Raw genomic sequence first — 21603 nt, forward strand, 5'->3', positions numbered from 1 at the left:
ACATAATCCGCGTCTGTAGCAGTTCACTTTTATACCCATCACCCTCACACCCTCGTGCCATCCTCATAGTTCCCTTCTGGAATTGGTAGGTGTAAGTAACCTCAATTTACAGCAGGGGAAACTGAGGCTCAGAGAAGAGAAGCCACTGCTCTGGGCTTACAGAGCCTGTAAGATGCTGATTTAAACCTCATGACCCACGTCTGGAATCCCTGTTCAATGCCATTCTCCATCAGTCTGGTACCCGGCATGGCGCCTGGTGTGGATTTAATCCTAAATGCTGGGCTTTATTTGGATTCTGTGTTAGGAGCCTTCAGGGTTTATCCTGCCTCTTTAGCTGGCTGGCTGCGTAATGATAGCCTCCGATGTTTGATGTGCTCCATCACCGCCCCCCCCTCCCCGATTCATTGAAAAACATTACTTTCTGTCCTTCTTTTTTTTTTAGAGTGACTGAGCATGATTCAGGTAGATTATAGCAAAATCCTCAGGGAAAATAGAATGATCAAAGCCTACAAGGTTGCCTTTGCAAAGGGACCTGGAAGAAGTTCTCCCTATGTAGATGAGGGAAGTGGGACCCAGGTGGCTGGAAGGGGCATCTGATCTGTCACCCCTTCTCCTGGTTCTAGTCGCAGTGCCTTCGTTTTCCTTTGGGAAGCCAGCTATGTTTGCCAGGTAAAAGGCAAGACCCCCAGTTAAATGTGAACTTCAGGTCATACAACAACAATTTTTAAAAATTAAGGTATAGTTGACTTACAATGTTTTGTCAATTTCTGCTGCACAGCAAAGCGACCCAGTCATAGATATATATATATATACCCCTTTTCTCATGTTCCTCTATCATGTTCTCTCACAAGTGATTGGACAGAGTTCCCTGTGCTGTACAGTAGGACCCCATTGCTCATGCATTCTAAATGTAATAGTTTGCATCTACCAACCCCAACCTCCCAGTCCACCTAACAAACATAGATTTTTAAAGTATAAGTATATCCCTAATATTTCATGGAACATATTATACTAGATTTTCTTCATTGTTTATCTGAAAATTTAACTGCCTCCCCTTCCCATACTTTATTTGCTATATCTGACAGCTATGACACCGTTTAGCTCAAATGATTAGGATGGAACCATCTCACCCTACCTTGGCTCCAGGAGGGGGCAGGGGATCCATGCTTGGCCAGTCAGTGTGTTCTATCCCTCTCGCTCATAGAGACTGGTTCAGAGATGGGGATATGGGCTTCAATCCTGGAAATCTGGCTGTCACCATTGAGAAAGATATTTGTTCTTTTTGTTGGGATTATTAAATGGTAAAAGGTAGTTCCTGAGGTCCAACAAATTAGAGTGTGAATTAGAATGAAGCCAAAAGAGGAAAAACAACGAGAGATGGAGAGAAATGGAGAGAGGAGAGATTAAACCTTAGAGAGAGTATTAGGGGTCCTGGGATCAGCCTTGTTGAATTTGACCTTCATCTAGGCTCCCTAATGTAGATAGGACAGCTGAGGATGGTTTGGATGATAGTGCAAAGATAGGAATAATAGTGACAGAGTGGAAGGCAAAACTATCAGTGGGGATGGTTCTGGGAGAGGTCAATTTTAAGATGGTAGTTGAAGAGGTGATGTGGGATAGGATGGTGAGTTCTTGCTGGTGATAGCTCTGTCCAGGGTGCTGATGCTGCTGATAACAAAGATGAGGATGCCAGTGATGACTAGTAAGATGGTATTGGTGTGAGAGAATAAAGTAACAAGGAAGAGAATGATTCTCAGCCTCAGCCCATCACCAGGTCCTATCAGTTCTACCCCTCTCGATTAAAAAAATCCATTTATTTCCCTCCCTCCTCACTGCCACCAGCACCCTAGCCTAAGCATCTGAGCATCTTTTGCTGCTTCTACTGCTGTGTTCCTCCTCACTGGCTTCCTTGCTTCCCTTCGTAACCTCCTATAGTCTATGCTCTACACTGACACCTGTAGGGAGAGTGAGATTTTTAAAAATGTAAATCAGAGCATTTCACATCTCTTCTCTAAACTGGGAGCTTAGACTAGAAACCAAACTCTTTATCGTGACCCAAGACATGCCTGACCTGATCCCAATCTGTCCCCCCAATCTCAATTCCTTCTATTTGCTCCTCTCTCCCTTTGTACCATCCTGAATGCTCTTGTTGCAGTTTTTCTAGAATGTACCAAGTGCTTCCTGTAAGCCATACCCTAGGCATGAAATACTTTTACATCCTTTATGTCTCAACATCAATGTCACCTCCTGGATTTTGAATCCCAGTGAGACCTCCCCTCTGTTGCCTGCTCTCATGGTACCCTATTCAAAGCAAGCTTTGTTGCAATCTTGAAGAAAAAGAACAAAGCAGGAGGCATAGCCTCCCAGACTTCAAACAATACTACAAAGCTACAAGTAATCAAAATAGCCTGGTATTGGCACAAAAACAGATGCATGGCTCAGTGGAAGAGAACAGAGAGCCCAGAAATAAACCCACACACCTATGGACAATTTATCTTCAACAAAGGAGGCAAGAATATTCAACAGGAAAAAGTCTCTTCAGCAAGTGGTGTTGGGAAAGTTGGACAGCCACATGTAAATCGATGAAGGTAGAACATACCCTCACACCATACACAATAAACTCAAAATGGCTTAGAGACATAAACATAAGAAGACACCAGAAAACTCCTAGAGGAGATCATAGGCAAAACATTCTCTAATGTAAATCATACCAATGTTTTCTGAGGTCAGTCTCCCAAGGCAATAGAAATAAAAACAAAAATGAACAAATAAGACCTAATTAAATTTACAAGTGACCTAGATGTCCATTGACAGATGACTAGATAAAGAAGATGTGGTGTGTGTGTATATATATATATATAATATTAGTCATAAAAGAACAAAATAATGCCATTTGTAGCAATTTGGATGGAACTAGAGATTCTCATATTAGGTGAGGTACATCAGAAAGAGAAAGACAATACCATTTATATCACTTATATGTGGAATTTAAAATATGACACAAAAGAACCTATTCACAAAACAGAAATAGACTCACAGACATAGAGAACAAACTTGGGTTTGCCAAGGGGGAGGGACTTGGGGGAGGACGGAGTGGGAGGTTGGGGTTGGTAGAGGTCAGCTCTTATGCACAGATGGGAGAAACAGCAAGACCCTACTCTAGAGTACAGAGAACTATATTCAATGTACTGAATCACTTTGCTGTACAACAGAAATTAATACAACACTGTCAACCAACAGTACTTAAATAAAAATATTTAAAAATTTTGATTCTCTTCCCAGTTCATCAACTTTTGGGTCTTAGCATGATGTTTCCTTAAGAATGTGTCAGAGGAGTGCCAAGATTTTGATCTCTTAGCCATAAGGGCGGCCTCCAGGGGACTTTGGTAGCTGCTGCTCCTGCAGCTGGTCAACTCCAGACCCTTGAAGCTTCTTCCAGGTAACCCTGTGTGCCCTACACTCATGATGATTTTCTCTGCATTCCTTGTTTGGAAAAGATTGGGAGGCCACATCATACACTTCCTTAAAGGCAGGGCTGTGTTTCAGTTGTTTATGGCTTTATTTTTAATATAAACTATAGTGCCTGGCACCTAGAAGGGCTCAAGAAGTATTTCTTGAAATAATGAAAGGTTTTATGGCAGTGAAAAGGACAGTGGAACTGACAAGGGTGATGGTGACAATTAGGAAGAGAACGGTGATGGTGGTGCTGGTGGTGGTGCTGGTGATGGCAGTGACGGTGATGAAGATTTTGGTGATAGAGCTGACGGCCCCCAAACTATAGTGTCTGGAGTGGATAGGCAATGGGATCGTGCTGTAGAGCACAGGGAACTCTATCTAGTCACTTGTGATAGAACAGGATGGAGGAAAATGTGAGAAAAAGAATGTGTGTGTGTATATATATATATATGTATAGCTGGGTCACTTTGCTGTACAGCAGAAATTGACAGAACACTAAATCAACTATAATAGAAAAAATAAAAATCTTAAAGAGATAATGGCCTCAGAGGACATGGCCTGGTCCATGGCTTTAAAGCATACATACATATATGTATTTATATACATATATATATGCATATATGTACCCACACACACACACACACACATCTGTTCCTCTGCAGCCAGCCTGGAAAAATCAACTGAAGATGGATTTTAGAGGAAGAATGATTGAAACTGGAGGGAGAGGCTCTTAAATAGATTACTTGCAAATCCCAGAGGCGCTGCCTGGCCTTCTTACTTTCCCAGTTTATGGGAAGGCCGCCCTCCCCTCCCTAAGTCACCCAGCCTTCCGCCCTCGGCAGGGCGCCCCGGCGCTGGGCGCGTTGGAGGAAGGGGCGCGCGGTTGGCTGCTCGGGGAGCTGCAGGGAGGGCGGCGGAGGGAAGCGTCCGGGTGCCACGCGCGGGAAGTGGGAAGTTGAGTCCGTGGTGTAGGGAGAGAAGGAGGGCTGGGAGGATAGGCAGAGGCCGGGCTGCGTGAGGAACAGCTCGCGGAGACTGCGGGAAGGGTGGGAGGGAGAAGGGTCTGCGGAGGAGGAGGGGTGCGCTTGGCTGGGAGGGGGGGCCGAGGTGGGCTTCAGGCTGGGGTCTGGGGGAGGAGCCGGTACGGGTTCCAGGGCGCAGGTGAGAGCCTGAGGGGGCGGAGCCGGGGTCGGAGGGAGGGATCGAGGTGCCCAGGCCGGGGTTCCGGCTCCCAGCTCGGCACGCGGGAGGCGGCGCTGCGAGCTCTGGGCAGCCGGTGGGGTCCCGGCGCCGCGATGCGGGTGCACCTGGGCGCGGTGGCCGGCGCGGCGGCGCTGACCGGGGCGCTCAGCTTCGTGCTCCTGGCGGCCGCCATCGGCACGGACTTCTGGTACATCATTGACACAGAGAGGCTGGAGCGGAGCGGCCCGGGGGCGCAGGACCCGGCGGGGGGCGCCAACCGCAGCCAGCTCGAACCTCTGAGCTCGCACTCCGGCCTCTGGCGGACCTGCCGGGGTAAGGATGCACCCGGGGACCCCAGCGCCCCGCTCGCTCGGGACCTGTTGCTTGGCGCACACCCCTCCCCCAGACCTCTGAGCAAGAAATGCGATGTCTTGGGCCGGAGGGGAAGGTGGGCAGGGGGCTGGAGCTGCCAGTGCCCTTGCGAGAGTTGCTTGGTTCAGCTTGCTACTGCTCTAGCTCCGCGTCTGCCCTCCGGGGTGGGGCCCCGGGGGCGGGCGTGGGGGCGAAGCCGCGGGGCTGGGGTCCGTACCCCGGGGGCCCCCGCCCACCGATGCTCTGCTCCATCCAGTCCAGAGCCCGTGCGCGCCGCTGATGAACCCCTTCTGGCAGGAGAACGTGACGGTCAGCGACTCGAGTCGACAACTTCTCAGTGAGTCCGGGGAGGGTGGGATGGGGGAGAATCCCAGGCTGGGCACCAGTTTCGGAGCTTTTCTCCAAACAGCAGTCGGGGACACCGCGAAGGAGGGGGCGGCGGGGGGCGGCCTGTGACACCTGCGGAAGAGGGGGATGCTGTGGGCAGCAGGGGGCGGAGCCCTCTTGTTCCACCCAGAACGCTGTGTGGTTGAGGATGCTTTCTGTGCACCGGGCACCGTCCTGCTGCTGAAGCTCCAGGCCCGGAGCTCAGGGGGCTCAACGGGCTAGCCAGCCGGAGAGATCAAGGTGGCAGTGCGCAGTTCCATTTCAGAGTGACAAGCAGCACGAGGGAGGGTGGCTGGGAGCCGGAGGAGCCACCTAAACCAGCCCGAGGAACTGACTGTGGCAGAGAGAGGAGGTTATCCCAGAGACCAGAAGGCACACCCCACGTCAGCCTCCACATCCTCGGTGCTGAGACCAAGCGCTCGGCAGTAGCACGGATGCAGTAAATATTTGCCGAATGATTCAAGAGAGGCAATCAGGAGGCAGAGGACTGTCCCCTCTCCCCAGGGGCCCTGTGTCTGTTGTTCATGGCTGACTTCCCAGTGCCTGGCACAGTGCTTGCCACTCAGTCATGACGTGAGGGCTGAATGCATGAAAGCAAACAGGTTAAATAAACACGGGAGGAAGAAGGGAAAGAAAAGGGCTGGGTCCCTTCACGGAGGCTGGAGGCTGGCCAGACACAGAGCTGAACACCCTCCATCTATGTTTTCATTTAATCTCCTCTGCCTCCCTACAAAGATATGGCCATCAGCATCTTCATCTTTTTTTGCTTGCTTGCTTGTTTATTTTCTTCTTAGGGCTGCATCCGCCAGCATAATGAAGTTCTCTGGCTAAGGGGTCGAATTGGAGCCATAGTTGCAATTGTGTCATAGCTGCAATCGAATTGTGCCAGCCAACGCCACAGCCAGAGCGACGCCAGATCCAAGCTGTGTCTGTGACCGACACCACAGCTCTTGGCAACTCTGGATCCTTAACACGCTGAGCAGGGCCAGGGATGGAACCTGCATCCTCACTGGATACTAGTTGGGTTTGTTCCTGCTGAGCCACAACGGGAACCCCCCTCTTTATTTTTCCAATGAGGAAAGTGAGGCCCAGAGAGGGACTGAGAAAGGATCTGATGAGGAAATGAGAACTGGGTTCCATAGACCCTGAAAAGCATGGGCAGTTTTTCACAAGCTTACTTGAGGCTTGCTGGGTGTGACTCTTAGAATAAAGACAAATTCCTATCATGGCTGACGAGGGCTGTCAGGGTCCTTCTTTGACTCCCCTCTCCCCTTTGCACTTTCCTCTCTGGCTGTGCTGGCCCTGGGCTGGTTCCTGGTATGTGCCAGGTTTCCTCCTGCCACAGGGACTTTGCACGTGCCATTGCTGCCGCTTGGCCTTTTCCCACTACCATCCTGCCAGCTTGACTTGGTCAGCTCCTATGCACGGTACAGGTTGTGTGACATTTTTAGAGTTAAAATCTGACTCTCTCATCAGACCCTGAGCTCCATGAGGGCAGGGACCATGTCTCTTGTCACGGCAGGATTCCCAGTATTTAGCCCAGAGCCCGGCATGAGCCAAGGTTTGCCGAGCAGATGTTGAAGGTGAATGCTAACTCTGTTATCTAGAGGTGGAACTCAATCCATATTTGTTGAATGAACCAGACTTTTGCTAAAGTCTAGCAGTGTGCTAGAAAATTCTTGACAACTGATGGCTGGGGGATGGGATCGTCTTGATTTGTGGCATTTGCCCATTTCTGTGGTGTAGGATATTCCTGCCACCGTCCATTTCTAGCTGCCAATATGATGTCAACTGGCTCCCCCAATTCCTGAAAACTTAACAAGTGACTCTGATACAGTCCAGCTTCAGCACATTGCTGCATGAAGTCCCATTGAAGGAGAAAGCCCTGAAGCACTTGGGAACATGAGGGAACTGAGGAAAGGAAGTGGGCTCCTGGACTCTGTCCCCTCCCCGCAAAACTGTACCAGGAGGAACTTAGGGCATTCTCAGAGCATCGTTTCAAGAAAAATCAAAAATTCTTGCCCATGAAGTGAGATGGGGGTCCAATCCCAGCTCAGACCCTACCAGGACCCTCTGTGATCCTAGGATAAGTGTCTTAACCTCTCCGAGCCTCAGTTTCCACATCTATCAAAATGGGACATCAAATCCATGAGACGGTGTGGCCAGGATTCTGCAAAGTAGCTGAAAAAACTGACCTTACCTGGGGCTTCGTTTAGTGCCTGGTTGTTGTGGGATCTGTTGCAGGAAAGAATGACTTGATAGAAAAGTGTGAGGCACGCAAGGGCTCAATAAACGCTAGTTCTCTTTGCCATTCCTTCCAGCCTCTTTTAGAGGCTGTCCCATCTGTGACCCTTTGCTGGGCTGGGTGCTGACATTCAGCCCACTTGTCATGTCAATGTGTAAACTGGATGGCTAATCACAGTCAGCACTGGGCTCTTTGCGAAACTAGATAATGTACCAATCCTTTGTGGTCCAGGATTCTGAAAAACAAGCAAAACTCACACCTAGAGTCTGCTCATTTCTCACCCTTGAACCTAGATCTAAGCCCCAGCTTCTCCACCAACTAGGGCCATGGCCTTGGGGAGATTCCTATACCCCTCTGAGCCTTAGTTCCCTCCTGGGAAAAAGGCAGATAACTGTCATAAGGATATTTTGAGGGTGAAATGGGAGGGTGCCTTTGGAAGCCTCATGCTGTGTCTGGCCCCTGGAAGTGTGCTTTTAAGTATAAGCTGCTATTATTACCACCGTATCATCCACCACAGAGAGGAGACCACCCCTTCAGACCATGTGCTCACCGCAAATCACCCCCAGAGAGGGCTTTTCCCCAGAATTTCTTTATCCCCAGAATTTTGAATGTTGTCCAAGTTCTCTTATTAAAGGGAAATGTTTCATTTCTTTTATGATCTGCTGCAGAGCTGAAAGAGGAGGGAAGCCAGGTGACAAGCAGCATGTTTTGCGAGTCAGGTTTCTAGACAAATCCTCGGGTGTGTGTGTGTGTGTGTGTGTGTGTGTGTGTGTGAAGAACTATTGATTTTCCCTCCAAGAAAATCCAAGCAGGCAGCCCATTTCGGTACCCAATAAAAATCGACCTTGCTTGGATGTTTTGTCTTCTTGATTAGCTCTGGGTTCCTTAGTTGGGGACTAGAATTATTTTTGGTAGAGGTGGGGGGGATGTCATCAAATTCGACACAGTTTAGATAAAGGAGCCACAGTCTAGAACCAACCAGGCTAGCCAGGAGTCTTGGTGGCAAGCGACAGAAACTCAAGTCATACCCAGTGAAACAAGAAGGAATTGCTGGTCCATGTAAGTGAAAAGCTCCAGCCTAGTGGGATCCAGAGAGCAAAACTCAAATTTCTTTCCTCTCCTCTCTGGGCTTTGCTTCTGGTTGGGTTTTGCTTTCAAGGAAATCCCCTCTACTCCTAGCAACCCAAGCAGAAGTAGACTGTTGCCCAAGAATTCTCCAAAACTTCCAGGGAGGTGTCTCATTGGACCAGATGGGATCACATGCCCAGATCTGAGCCAATCACTGCAGCTGAGAAGATGGAATGTGCTGATTGGCAAGGCTGAGCCATGTGCAAGGTATGGGGGTGGAGTCAGCCTCATTAGATAAGGTTTCCCAGCTTCTTACCAGCTGTGTGACTTCTGGTCACTTGCTTCCATAGATAAATGGGCTGCTTTGAGATGAATGAGATCATATAAGCAAAGCACCCAGCACAGGCCACCACTCAAAGCAGGAGGTCAGTTACTATCTCCCCCTTCTGACTCCCTGAGCCTCAGTCTTCTCATCTGTGAAGTGGAGCTAATCATTGCAAAGGCACCTGTTTGCTTAGTGTTAGGGATAAAACATGAGGAGACGGTGAGGTCCTTGCCACATCGAGCTTAGTGTCTAGTGCAGGAGACAGGTTGTAGACATATGGACCAATAAATCAACACAAAATGGCTTCAAATTGTAGTAGGTGTGACAATATAAAACAAAGGCACATCATCAAAGGCAGTGGGGACCACTTTCAGTGGAGTGGTTGAAGGGCAATGAAAATAACACTCAGGAGTTCCTGTTGTGGCTCAGGGGTAATGAATCTGACTAGGATCCATGGGGACTCGGGTTCGATCCTGGCCCCGCTCAATGGGTTAAGGATCGGTGTTGCTGTGAGCTGTGATGTAGGTTGCAGACATGGCTGGGATCCGGTGTTGCTGTGGTGTAGGCTGGCAGCTGCAGTTCCAATTTGACCCCTAGCCTGGGAACATCCATATGCCGAGGTTTCAGCCCTAAAAGACCCAAAAACCCTCCATAGAAACTAAAAACAAAAGTCAGTGCTTACAAAATCGGTGCTGTGTGCCAGACCCTGTCCTGAGCCCTTTGCATGTTTCAATTCAATCTTTACAGCAGTTCCATGAGGCAGGTACTGTTATCATCCCCCTCACTTTTCAAATGAGGAAACCGAGGCACAGAGAGGTTAGGTAAGTTACCAAAGTTTGCGCAGTCACTGGGCAAGCTGAGATTTGAACCCAGGCAGTTCCTACTCTTTCAGATTGATGCGACACCAAGTGTAATTTCGGTATAAAGGGAGTCCAAGGCAGCCCACAGGTAAGGTTCCTAGCCTGTTTCTTAGGTTCAGAGTCCTGCTCTTCTAAACTGTCTCCTTCAGTGTTTCCTTGTTTTTTTCTAAGAAGAATGTTATCAGGTGCATATCGCTATAAAACACGCCCCAGGAGGACTGCCCTAGAGGCTGGATTTCTCCTGAGCATGGCTGATGGAACTACTTGTGACCCCTGCCCATCTCTCCAGGTGCAAGAGATATCTTTTGCTTTGGAGTCTTGGCACATCCTGTCCCCTCTTTTGGGAACACTGTCCCCACCTCTCAGCTCTCACCTCTCATCATAGGTTTCAGCTAAGACCTCCCCCCAGCCCTTCCTAACTTCCAGGCTGGGTTAAGTACTCATTGTCTTTGTCAGCCTCCTTTGTGGCTCTATTCCAGCTCTGACACTTCGTAGCTCATTAACCTTGAGCAACTGACCTCGGTACCTTGAACCTCAGTCTTCCCATCTGTGAAATGGGCACTAAAAGACGCTCACCTGGCAGAGCCTCTGGTATTCGAAGATAAGAAACAATTATCCTGGGAGTTTCCCTTTGCAGTGCCACAAATGAATCCAACTAGTATCCATGAGGATGTGGGTTCGATCCCTGGACTCAGTGGGTCAGGGATCCAGCATTGTTGTGGATTGCAGACAAGGCTCAGATGCTGTGGTTGTGGTTGTGGCTGGCAGCCATAGCTCCTATTGGATCCCTAGCCTACGAACATCCATTGTCGGGGTGCAGCCCTAAAAAGCAAAAGAAAAAAAAAAGAAGAAGAAAAACAAACAATTATTCTCACATTCGGTGCTCACAATAGCTCCGCAGGAGCCCATGGGCTAACTGACAGGGGAGGAAACAGGCTTTTAAGAGATGATGTCATTTGCTTGGTATGAGGTGGAGCTGGGATCTGAACCCAGGGCTTTGCAAAGTCCTCCTCTTACCAAGTCAGAGCATTGCACCTTGGAGACCAGGAAGATAACTAAGATGTAGTCCCCTTCTCCAAGGAAGCTATGTTCTGGTGACCAGAGACTCAAAAATTTACAAAAAACATCCACTTCCTTACCAGGCATAATAGAATGAATATCTCTGAGTCACAAAGTCACATGGACAAGGTTTGAAAATAAAGATAGTGACATTTCCCCTTTGGGAGATGGCTCCTGAGACTCTCTTCTTTTGCTAGAGCTCCTGATGCTTGTGGAGAACGAACCTCTTTGCTCTTTAAGACCAGAACTATTACTTCATGATCCACCCTGGGGCTTCCTGACCTCGCAAGCATTCTGGAAGCCTGGTTTTCCCATCGAGCTGTCCTTTGAACAGTGCGATAATGGAACAGTCACAGTTTTCCTTGGCGTGAACATCTTGGCTTCCCTGCCTCCCCCACCCAGGCTTTTCCTTTGCAACAAAGCATTTCTGAGTCAAAAAGATCTCTTGCACCTGGGTCCACATTTGCTCTTAAGGAAACAATGACCCGTCACCATCACTAGTATTCTTAATTCTACATGGTACTCTTACTTCTCACCTATTGGGCTTCTACTGTAAACATTGTAGTGGATTGAAAGCTTTCATCCCCAGTGATACGTCCATGTCCTAACCCCCAGGATCTGTGAATGGGACCTCATTTGGAAAAAAGTCTTTGCGGATGTAATTAAGGCTCCTGAGATGCGATCCCTGTAGATGAGCAGGTGGACCCTAAATCCTATGACAAGGGTCCTCCTACACAAAGAAGAATCACAGAGGAGAGAAAAGGAGGTCATAAGAGGACAGAGGTGGCCGTCAGCGTGATGCTGCTGCAAGCCAAGGAATGCCAGCAACTGCCAGAAGCCAGAAGAGGCAAAGGATTCCCCCCCCCAGAGGCTCCAGAGGGAGCGTGGCCCTGCTGACACCTTGATTTTGGACTTAGCACCTCCAGAACCGTGAGAATAAACTCCTCCGGCTCTTAAGGCACCCAGCTTGTAGTAATTTGTCATGTCAGCTCTAGGAAATTAAAACAACCATCTCAGCTATAGAAGTGCCTGCTAGTCACTGCCCCCCACCCCGTATCATCACTCACATCCTTTGTGATACTCGATCTGTAATTACTAGCCCCCACCCCCGCTGCCGCTGCTTTCTTTCCTGCTAGTCCGTCTCCTGCCCTGGGCTGTGCTCTCCATGAGGGCAGAGACCTTGTCCCCACAGACATCTGTTTCTGTGGCTGGAGAAGGGGATGTTTCTGTGGAACAGAACTCAGAATCAATATTTCTGTCCCCAGACAGCAGTCTTGAAAGTCAAAAAATAACAAAGACCAGAGCACACACACGGAAAACAAACAAAACAAAACACAACAGAACACGGCACCAAATTTCAGCAGGAGATCTTAAAACTTTCCCAGGGGGAGCCTTGTTCTTGCCCAGACATTTAATTGAACGTGTATGTGAAGTCAGCCTGCAGCATGTCTGGGGAGCTCACTCGTGGGGCTGCCGGGCTGAACCAACTCCAGGAAACCTCATTACTTTCTAAACAAGAAACGATTTCATTTCCCAGCCATCCTCCGGAGGCGATGCCGTGCAGGGGACAGATCTTACAGATCCAGGTTCTCACGCCAGCTGTTGTGCTCCTTTGCCCAAGGTTTGTCCTTAAGAAAGGAAGGGAGGGAGTTCCCGCTGGGGTGCAACAGGATCATCGGTGTCGTCTCTGGCGTGGCACAATGCAGGTTCAATCCCTGATCCAGCACAGTGCATTAAAGGATCTGGCATTGCCACAGCTGTGACACAGGTCTTGGCTTGGATCTGATCCCTGGCCTGGGAATGCCACACGCCGTGGGGCGGCCAAAAAAGAAAAAAAAGAAGAAAGGAAGGAAGGAAGGAAGGGAGGAAGGAAAGAAGATGACACATCTTGTTCCCTGGAATCCCATCTTATCGTGTGATGGTCACAGGAGGGAGATCAGTCCCTGGACTCCCGGAGGCTGGTAGCCTTCAGGGCCTTGAAGACAAAGTGGTTTGATCACAGTGGATGTCAGACTGAATGAGTATCTTCATCATCGTTGTTGTTGGCAGGGTTACGGTTTATTTAATACCTGCTCCAGGGACTTTTACGCCTCTGAGTTGCCCCACTGTCTCCACATTGTGAGCTGCATATTATCACCCTTCTCATAGGTGTGCATAGAGATGGAGGTTCTGAGGAGTTAAGACACCACCAGAGGCCGAATTCAAATGCAGATCACCTGACTCTAATGCCCATTGGGCACTGGTGAGGTCATTTCTGAAGCTCATTGGTTGCTTTTTTTCTTTTTTCTTAAGGGCTGTGCACATGGAAGTTCCCAGGCTAAGGGTTGAATGATAGTTGCAGCTGCTGGCCTACACCACAGCCACATCCATGCCAGATTTGAGCTGTGTCTTCAACCTATGCCACAGCTCATGGCAATGCCAGATCCTTAACCCACTCAGGGGGGCCAGGGATCGAACCTGCAGCCTCATGGATCCTAGTTGGATTCTTAACCTGCTGAACCACAATGGGAACTCCTTCCTTGGTTTCTTTGTTATTTCTTAGAAACTGCCACATTTTATTTTCTTGCCTTAGAGCCACAGCATCTGGCTCTTAATCACTTAGTTAATTAGGTGAACAGATACCCGCTGTGCTCTCGCCAGATGCTAAACCCTCTACCAGGAACTCAGGGATGCAGCTGTGCAGAGGAGACAAGGTGCATGGTCAGGGGATTCACAGCGGAATAGGTGACACAGAAAAGTGCCTGAGGTGCCTTCCACACCGGGTAACTAATGCCAGGAGGGGGCGACTGTGGGGACCTGCAGGGGCACAGAGCAGTGACATGTGATGGTGGACAGTGGAGGACATGAATGTAACGAAAGACTTCCCCAAAGAAATGAGTGCTGATTTTGCTTTGAAGGATGACAGCATTTCTTTCTATCTTTTTTTTTTTTTAGGGCCGCACATGCAACATATGGAGGTTCCCAGGCTAGGGGTTGAATAGGAGCTGCTGCTGCCGGCCTACAAAACAGCCACAGCAACGCAGGATCCGAGCCACATCTGTGACCTACACCACGGCTCATGGCAACATGGGATCCTTAACCCACTGAGTGAGGCCAGGGATTGAACCCAAGTCCTCATGGATCCTAGTCAGTTTCCTAACCCACGGAGCCACAATGGAAACTCCAGAAAACATTTATTTTTATGCCTATCCTGTGGCTGAAGGATTTAAAGAGGTTCTGGGCCCAGCCCAGGGTAAATGGCCAATAAATATTTGGTAAATGAACGACTGGTGGAAAAATAAATTTGCGATGGTTTCCTTTTCTGCTTTGCCTGCCAGGAAGCTCAGAGCCAAAGTGGGAGCATATTTATTTGGTCTTTTTAAGGCTGCACTCACAGCATATGAAGGTTACCAGGTTAGGGGTCAAATTGGTGTGGTAGCAGCTGGCCTACACCACAGCCACAACAATGCCAGGTCTCTAACCCACTGAGCAAGGCCAGGGATCGAACTCGCGTCCTCATGGATAGTAGTCAGATGTGTTCCCGCTGAGCTACGACAGGACTCTGGGAACAGATTTTTCGACCTTGCGATCTTGAGACCCCAGACTTTCTCCATCCCCTTCTCTCCAACCCCGCCACTGCTCCACCCGCTCCCTGCGGCCTCTTGCTTCTTGCCCTTCCTTCTGCAAGGTCTTTGCTCCAATGTCACCTCCTCAGTGGAGCCACTGCTCCCACTCCTTCTCTGCATTTGTCATCATCTCTCAACTTTGTCACTTATTTGTTCCCTGCTTGACTCCACGCACGAGAATGTCAGCCCTCGGGAGGCAGGAGTCTTGGTGTATATTTGCTGCTGAATCCACTGCACCAGGGATGGTGCCTGGCACAAAGAGCACACCTGATACACCCATGCAGAGTGAACAAGCCAGTGAACAAGAAACAATGCTTACTTTGCAGGACGTGTGAGAATTAAGCCAGACGATACCTGTGCGGCACAAAGCCTGGCACAGGTGAGCCTCAATAACTATTCATGATATTATCACCATCATTAGTAGTAGGAGTAGTAGTGCTAATTTTTTCTCCAGCATTGGCCCACAGATGCTCAGTGAACGTTTGTTGATTGACTGAAGGATGTTAGTAACCTGCGGTCCTCCTCTCTCCCCTAAGCCATGCACGGGACCTTTGTGATTCTGCTGCCACTTAGCCTGATCCTGATGGTTTTTGGGGGGATGACGGGGTTTCTGAGCTTCCTCCTGCGAGCCTCCCTCCTCCTCCTGCTCACTGGGACCCTCTTTCTCTTTGGAGGTAGGTGCCCACCTTGCATGGGGCCCGGGTCCCAGGCAGGGCTGTGCAGGAAACCCTAGAAGGGGCTCCGTTTCCCCCTGCCGTGATCTCATAGCTGGAATGGAGCCACGACAGGAACTCCAGAAAATAGCATAAGTTTAAACAGCCATGGCTGTGGAACTGGACAGAGCATTCTAAGGCATGTGGATGGAGACCTGCTCTGTGCTGGGCACCATCTGGGTACTGGGCAATCTACGGTCTGCCTTCTGGGACTCTCGTGGGGACAGACAGACATTCGTTAGCTAAGTGGTTTCACAAAGTGAATTGCAAAGCTGCAGTTCTGATGTGGGCAGTGCAGGGGAGGCAGTGCCGTGAAGCCAGCTCAGGGGGTCCAGGACTCACAGGAACTGAGATGCCCATGGACAGGAGTTACTCATGGCAGGAGGGAAGGGGGAGGGGGGTGCCCTGGGCTGAGGGACCAGCGGGGGGTGGGGGGTGAGCCTGGGCTGGCGAGGTTTGATCTGCTCTCCTTTGCCCCCTGTACCCCCACCCTGCAGCCTTGGTGACCCTCGCCGGCATCAGCGTCTATATCGCGTACTCGGCTGCTGCCTTCCGGGAGGCGCTGTGTCTGCTGGAGGAGAAGGCCCTCTTGGACCAGGTGGACATTCGCTTTGGCTGGTCCCTGGCCCTGGGCTGGATCAGCTTCATCGCTGAGCTGCTCACCGGGGTGGCCTTCCTGGCAGCAGCCCGTGTGCTCCGCCTAAGGCAGAGGCAGGACCAGGCCATCTGAGCCCGGAAGCCTGGTCACAGTGTGTGCTGTGTCCATGTGGAATGGAGGAGGCCTAGAGTGCGGCGCTCCAGAAGGAACCAAATCGCTCCCTTAATCATGTGCAGACCTTACAGAATGCCACCTCCGTGCATTTCATTTCACCCTCACCCCAGCCCTTTGGATGCGTTCCTCTTCTTTGTTAAGGAAACAGAAGACCAGAGAGGTTAGGCAAGTGGGGCAGAGACACACAACGAGCTAGCGGCAGAGTTTTCGCCCCGAAAACCAGCGCTCTCTCCTTTATCACAGCTTTTCCGTGCAGGCTCCTGGCCGGGCTGGCTGCAGCGTGGTTCCTGTGTGGAGGGTGCTGCACCAAAGACCCTGGGCTTCTTGCTTCCTGTGACCCGGGACCATGCAGGAGGCCCCGGGGGACACCTGAGGGAGGACGCAGAGATCCGGGCTCCTCAGCAACCAGGCGTGGGGCATGGGATGGTCGTGTCACCAGCCCTGGGGCAGTAAAGGTTTTGCTGCAATGACTTTCTGTGGCCAGACTAGCTTGTGAAACCTGCTAGTCGTCCCAGAGTTGCAAGCCCAGAGTCATCCCTGAGTTGAAAGACCCTGCTGGACAGTCTGATGGTCCGTGGCCCCGTTCGTTCGTGTGTCACTTCACCGATGCCAGGAGGCGGGGGCAGGCCAGCAAGCGGACAGTTGGCAGAGAGGGTGATGCTGAGGGCTCACCAGCAAGCTCGCCGTGGGGAGAGAGGATTATCAGCACTCACAGCTCGTGGGGAAGAAAAATCCTCAAAACACCACCAACGACTCTGGCTCTGCATGTAGCCCTCATTCCAAACACTAAGCGAGAGCTCAAGACACCCAAGCCTGGGATAGAAAGGATTTCCATCGAAGTGTTGATGGGATTCAGTTTCCAGGGGGTAAAGTCCAAGACTGGTGAGATCCAGACACCTCCAGTGTCACCCGCTAAGCCCTCCCGCACCCCCTGAGCAAGGCCACTGGGATCAGTGGATCTCAGCCCTGACTGCCCCCTGCAGTCACCCAGGGAATGAAAAGAATGAGGGTGCTGCCCCAGGCCACGAAGGAAATCACAGTCTCTAAGGGTGGGGTCCCAGCATCACCAGCTTTGCAAAGCGCGCCGTTTTCCCTGGGATGGCCTGGGCTGGGCTGTCACAGACGTCTGCGTGTGACTTTATCTCTGCAGGGAGGGCTCCCTGGGGTGCCAGTCTCAGGTTCTGTTGGAAACAAACCTTAAGAAATGCCTGGTGTTTGGTTCATACCAGCACCTCTCAAATTTATGGGAATCTTAGGAAAATGCAGCCTCTAGGCTGGGGGTAGGACCTGCGACTGTGCGAGGATTGGTAAAGTGTAAACACACACACACACACACACACACACACACACACACACACACACACAGAGTCTCCTGCAAAGCAGCAGGGGTTTTTAAGTTGCTTCTACGCCAGCACCAGAGGTCTGTACTCAGTAGTCAGGGTCTGGGTCCTGGTGACGTTACAGCAACTCCGTGACATCCTGACACCCCATAAGGGTTGTGCGGCTGCAGGAAGATGTTTTCTGGGTGTGGCCTTAGTGGGTCTGGGTGGGGCTGCGGCCCCTCCTTGGCCCTGTTGGCACTGAGCCCTTGTCAGAGAAGAGGTGGCTCCTTTTGAGTGAAACTAACTCTATTTTATTTTTTTGGCCACACCCATAGCATGTGGAAGTTCCCAGGCCAGGGATCGAACCCGCTCTACAGAATGACAACACCTGATCCTTAACCTGCTGAACCACCAGGGAACTCCAAAATAACTCCAGTTTTCCCACAGGCTTTGTATGGTGTGGGGTGGAAGTTAGGTCTGCAGTATGAAGTTGACCGTTTCCCTTGGAGTTGGTCAATGGATACAGCGATTTCTGGGACTAATCGCATCCCTTCTTCGCTCTCCTGGAAAATCTCATCCCTTTTTTATCCTGGTCTTCTGGCCCATGGGAATGGGGTCCCCAAGTGGCTGCATGTCCCAACCCCCTGGGGAGGAGCAGCTCACACTTCAGCAGGCTGGGTGTCCAGAGCCACCTGAGGGGTCCCTGAGTCAGGGGCCCGGGTGGGGCCCCAGAGTTCACATTTCTAAGCAGTTAGGTGATACAGATGCTCCTGGTCTGGGACACACTTTGTATCGTGCTGACCTGGGGGGCTGTTAAATGTCAGGGCTGGCTGTCAGCTTGACTCTAATGAGTCACCAGGGCATCTTAAACCCCTGGTGCCAGGGCTGAATCCCTGCTCTGAAAGTATCTAGAGGGAGTCCAGGCAGGGATAATTTTTCATTTTTTGGCCATGCCCCTGGATATGGGAGTTCCTGGGCCAGAGACTGAACCCATGCCACAGCAGTGACAATGCCAGATCCTTAACCTGCTGAGCCACAAGGGAACTTCCCAGGCAGCAATATCTTTAAGACCTCTTCAGCCGATTTGCTTGATAACCTGTTCCTGTAAGATTCTGAGTCATGAGATATGGGGAGAGCCTGGGGAAGGTCAAGTTTAAGAAGGGCTGATAGTTCAAGGAGTTTGGGGACCACTGGTATGGACCATGAGATGAGGACACCATTATCAGTTACATGATGTTATCACCCTATCATGGCATCATCACCCTCTCCATGACATCACTGCTTTCACAGTGACATCATCCTCTTGACCATGATGTCACCACTTCCACCATGATGTCACCACCATCACTATGACGTCTTCCTCCTCACCATCACCATGATGTCACCCTCAGCATGGCCCGATCCTCATTACAGCTGACACACATTGAGCAGTCCCATACTATGCACCTGAATTGTTCTACACGTCCGTCCGTCAGTCAGTCATTCAACAAACCCCCAATAGAAGGCCATCTCATGCTAGGGACGAGGGGCCATGACCCCACCAGGGCAAGCCCTTGCTCTCTGAGCTGCCATACAGTTGCTAGAGACAGAGGCAAGTGAAACATATGATTGTTGGTGATGATTAAGGAGATGAGAGGCGGGGTACAAGTCGGGGAACTGAGGCACAGACAGGTTAAGGAGAGGGAGAGGTGCCACCGGATTGAAATTCAGATCTGCCTGATTCCAGGATGAATTTCTTTTCACTTCTGCCGACCCTATCAGTGCCTGGGTTCAGGACATTGCTGCAGTTTCCCTTTCTGTCTAGTTCGAAAAGTGCAAACTGAGTGGATTGGTCATAAGGCCCCGTGGCAGTAAATGGGCGTGGTTGCAAAATCGGGTTCGAAGCTGGGGAAAGAAATGAGAAAGTTTTCGCAAAGTGAAAATAACCGATGCCAGCGAGAGAGCGGTCTTTGCTGCCACCTGCTGGTCACTTGGCGGAACTGCACCAAAGGCAGGCCTGGCGATTCAAATCGCTTTGAGTGCTCCCTAACGGGTGTAAACACTGAAGGGCAGGGGTTCTCATATGGGGAGAGTCGCCCCTCCCTCTCCACCTGGGACGTTCAGGGCTATCTGGAGACATTTTTGGTTGTCATTACCGGGATGAGGGCTACTGGCATCTAGTGGGCGGAGGCCGGTCTGCTGTTCAACTTCCACAAACGCACAGGACACTCCCGGTCACAAAAGGATTATCTAGCCCTCACATCAGTAGTGCCGAGAGTGAGCGCCCTGCTAGGGGAACGGAGTGGAATAACAACGGGACAAAGCACATGTGTACTTGAGGAACTGACAGCATCGTCGAAAAGAACCTCATTCATTCAATAAACATTTGCCAAACGCCTGCTATGTGTCAAGAACTGTTCTGGGGTCCGAAGACCCATTAGTTGGGATGGAGGACAAGCCCCCTGCTGTTACAAGGAAACAGACAGTACACGCACGAACCAATGGTGCATATGAGAAAACGTGTAGTGAGGAAAACAGGGTCATGAGATAGAGGCTGGCGGGGAGGTGTTACTTTTGGAAGGGTAGTCAGGGAGGGCCTCTTGGAGGCGGCGGCATTGTTCTGAGACTCCAAAGAGGAACCTGCAGATCAGGCAGGTGACAGCAAGTGCAAAGGCCCTGAGGTGGGAACAAGCTTATGTGTTTGAAGGAAAGAAGGAAGGACCATGGAGGAGAGTGGTAGGAGGTGAAGTTACAGAGGTGAGGAGGAGGCAGAGGAGGTGGGCTGGGTGGTGCCCATGGGCCATGGTAAGGGGGTGCTGGTGATTAAGCTGGTTTGGGATTCCATTCACGATTCATTTCAATCCTTTTCCATTCCATTTCATCCCATCCCATCCCATTCCTATTTTTGGAGCAAAGGGACACCTCCAGAGGTGCTGCAGATGTGCACTGGCTTTAAGACAGCAGCTCTCAACCCAGGCCTCCCATTGGCATCACCCAGAGATTTTATTTTATTTATGCATTATTATTATTTTTTGTCTTTTTTTTTTTTTTTTTTTTTTTTTTTTTTGCCTTTTCATATGGAAGATCCCAGGCTAGGGGTCCAGTCGGAGCTGTAGCTGCTGGCCTATGCCAGAGCCACAGCAACACCAGATCTGAGCTCTGTCTGCAACCTACACCACAGCTCACGGCAACACTGGATCCTTAACTCACTGAGAAAGGCCAGGGATCGAACCCACAACCTCATGGTTCCTAGTCGGATTCGTTAATCACTGAGCCATGACAGGAACTCCACCCAGAGATTTTAAAATAAAACCAAATTTCTATCCACTGATCCCAAAGAATCTAAATCTCGAAAGTGGCCCAGAGTTGAGACCTAAGCTCCAGCTGTAGCAACACCAGATCCTTAACCCATCGTGATGGGCTGAGAATTGAACCTGCATCCCAGCACCCCCAAGACACTGCCGATCTCACTGCGCCACAGCGGGAATTCTTCCTTCTCCTTTTTGAGTCCCAGTGTCTCCCCCACCCGGCGAGTGTGGGCTTGTCACGGGAGGACCGACAGATGGTGAGGGAGGATGTCACCTCCCCGCTGCTCAAAGGTCTCCCTCCAATTGTCCCCAGAAGGCTTCTCCCCTGGGCTCAGCCATGAGTCATCGTCATCTGCTCTGGCCTCTTCTAGAAGCCTCCTGGGAACCTTGGGTGGGTCCCCCTGCACACACCCCTTTCTCACACTGCGGATTATTTTCCAAGCAGGCTCCTGGTTCTCACCTGACACTTGCTGTTGTCCTGCAAGGGGCGGGGGCGTCCACTGTGGACGTGCCTACTGAGGCTCAGTGAAGCCAAGGATATCCAAGGTCATCCAAGGTCATCCACCAGGACCAAGACTCAACCCTGTCCTCTGACTGCTGAGCCGAGGGCTCCTGGCTCCTTGCCCATCATCCCTAGAGTCTGAGGATCCTTGTGGACCGAGGATGGAACTTGTGCTGCTGTGGCCTCTGTGATTCCTGGGTCTCACACACATGCAGCCCTTTAACCAGCAACTGCATTAGACCGACAGCCAGGAAGACGCAGGGATTCTGTCAGAACACTGGCATTTGTTCCATCTTCATCTCTATTTCCTTAATTAGAAATGCTTAATTTAACGGAATCCTCAGAGCCCCAGAGGAGGAAGGAGCCTGTGATGAATAAAATATGTCTGTGTGGGGAGAGCCGGTCCCCGGTCCCTGCCTCCTTGCTTCTTTGTGGGACTTGCTCTCCC

At 50.6% G+C, this 21603-nt stretch overlaps 1 protein-coding gene across 2 annotated transcripts; it reads left to right on the forward strand.

Annotated features, from left to right (window-relative positions):
* Nucleotides 4752-20290, forward strand: TMEM114 (transmembrane protein 114). 2 transcript variants are annotated; one of them, XM_003124618.5, is made up of 4 exons: nucleotides 4752-4971; nucleotides 5267-5347; nucleotides 15096-15233; nucleotides 15770-20290. In XM_003124618.5, exons 1-4 carry the CDS (start codon nucleotides 4752-4754, stop codon nucleotides 16000-16002), a joined length of 672 nt encoding a protein of 223 aa, XP_003124666.2. In that variant the 3' UTR covers nucleotides 16003-20290. The 2 variants fall into 2 exon arrangements, with proteins under 2 accessions (XP_003124666.2, XP_020942319.1); XM_021086660.1 differs by lacking the exon at nucleotides 15096-15233.

Source organism: Sus scrofa, chromosome 3, assembly GCF_000003025.6.
Source record: "Sus scrofa isolate TJ Tabasco breed Duroc chromosome 3, Sscrofa11.1, whole genome shotgun sequence".
In the NCBI taxonomy this organism is placed as follows: Eukaryota; Metazoa; Chordata; class Mammalia; order Artiodactyla; family Suidae; genus Sus; species Sus scrofa.

Excerpts from the sequence above, each read along its gene's own strand:
- TMEM114 (XM_003124618.5), top strand. The coding sequence starts at position 4,752 with ATGCGGGTGCACCTGGGCGCGGTGGCCGGCGCGGCGGCGCTGACCGGG. Across the intron at positions 5,348-15,095 it reads CTCGAGTCGACAACTTCTCA|CCATGCACGGGACCTTTGTG; the intron begins GTGAGTCCGGGG and ends CTCTCCCCTAAG. Across the intron at positions 15,234-15,769 it reads GACCCTCTTTCTCTTTGGAG|CCTTGGTGACCCTCGCCGGC; the intron begins GTAGGTGCCCAC and ends CCCACCCTGCAG.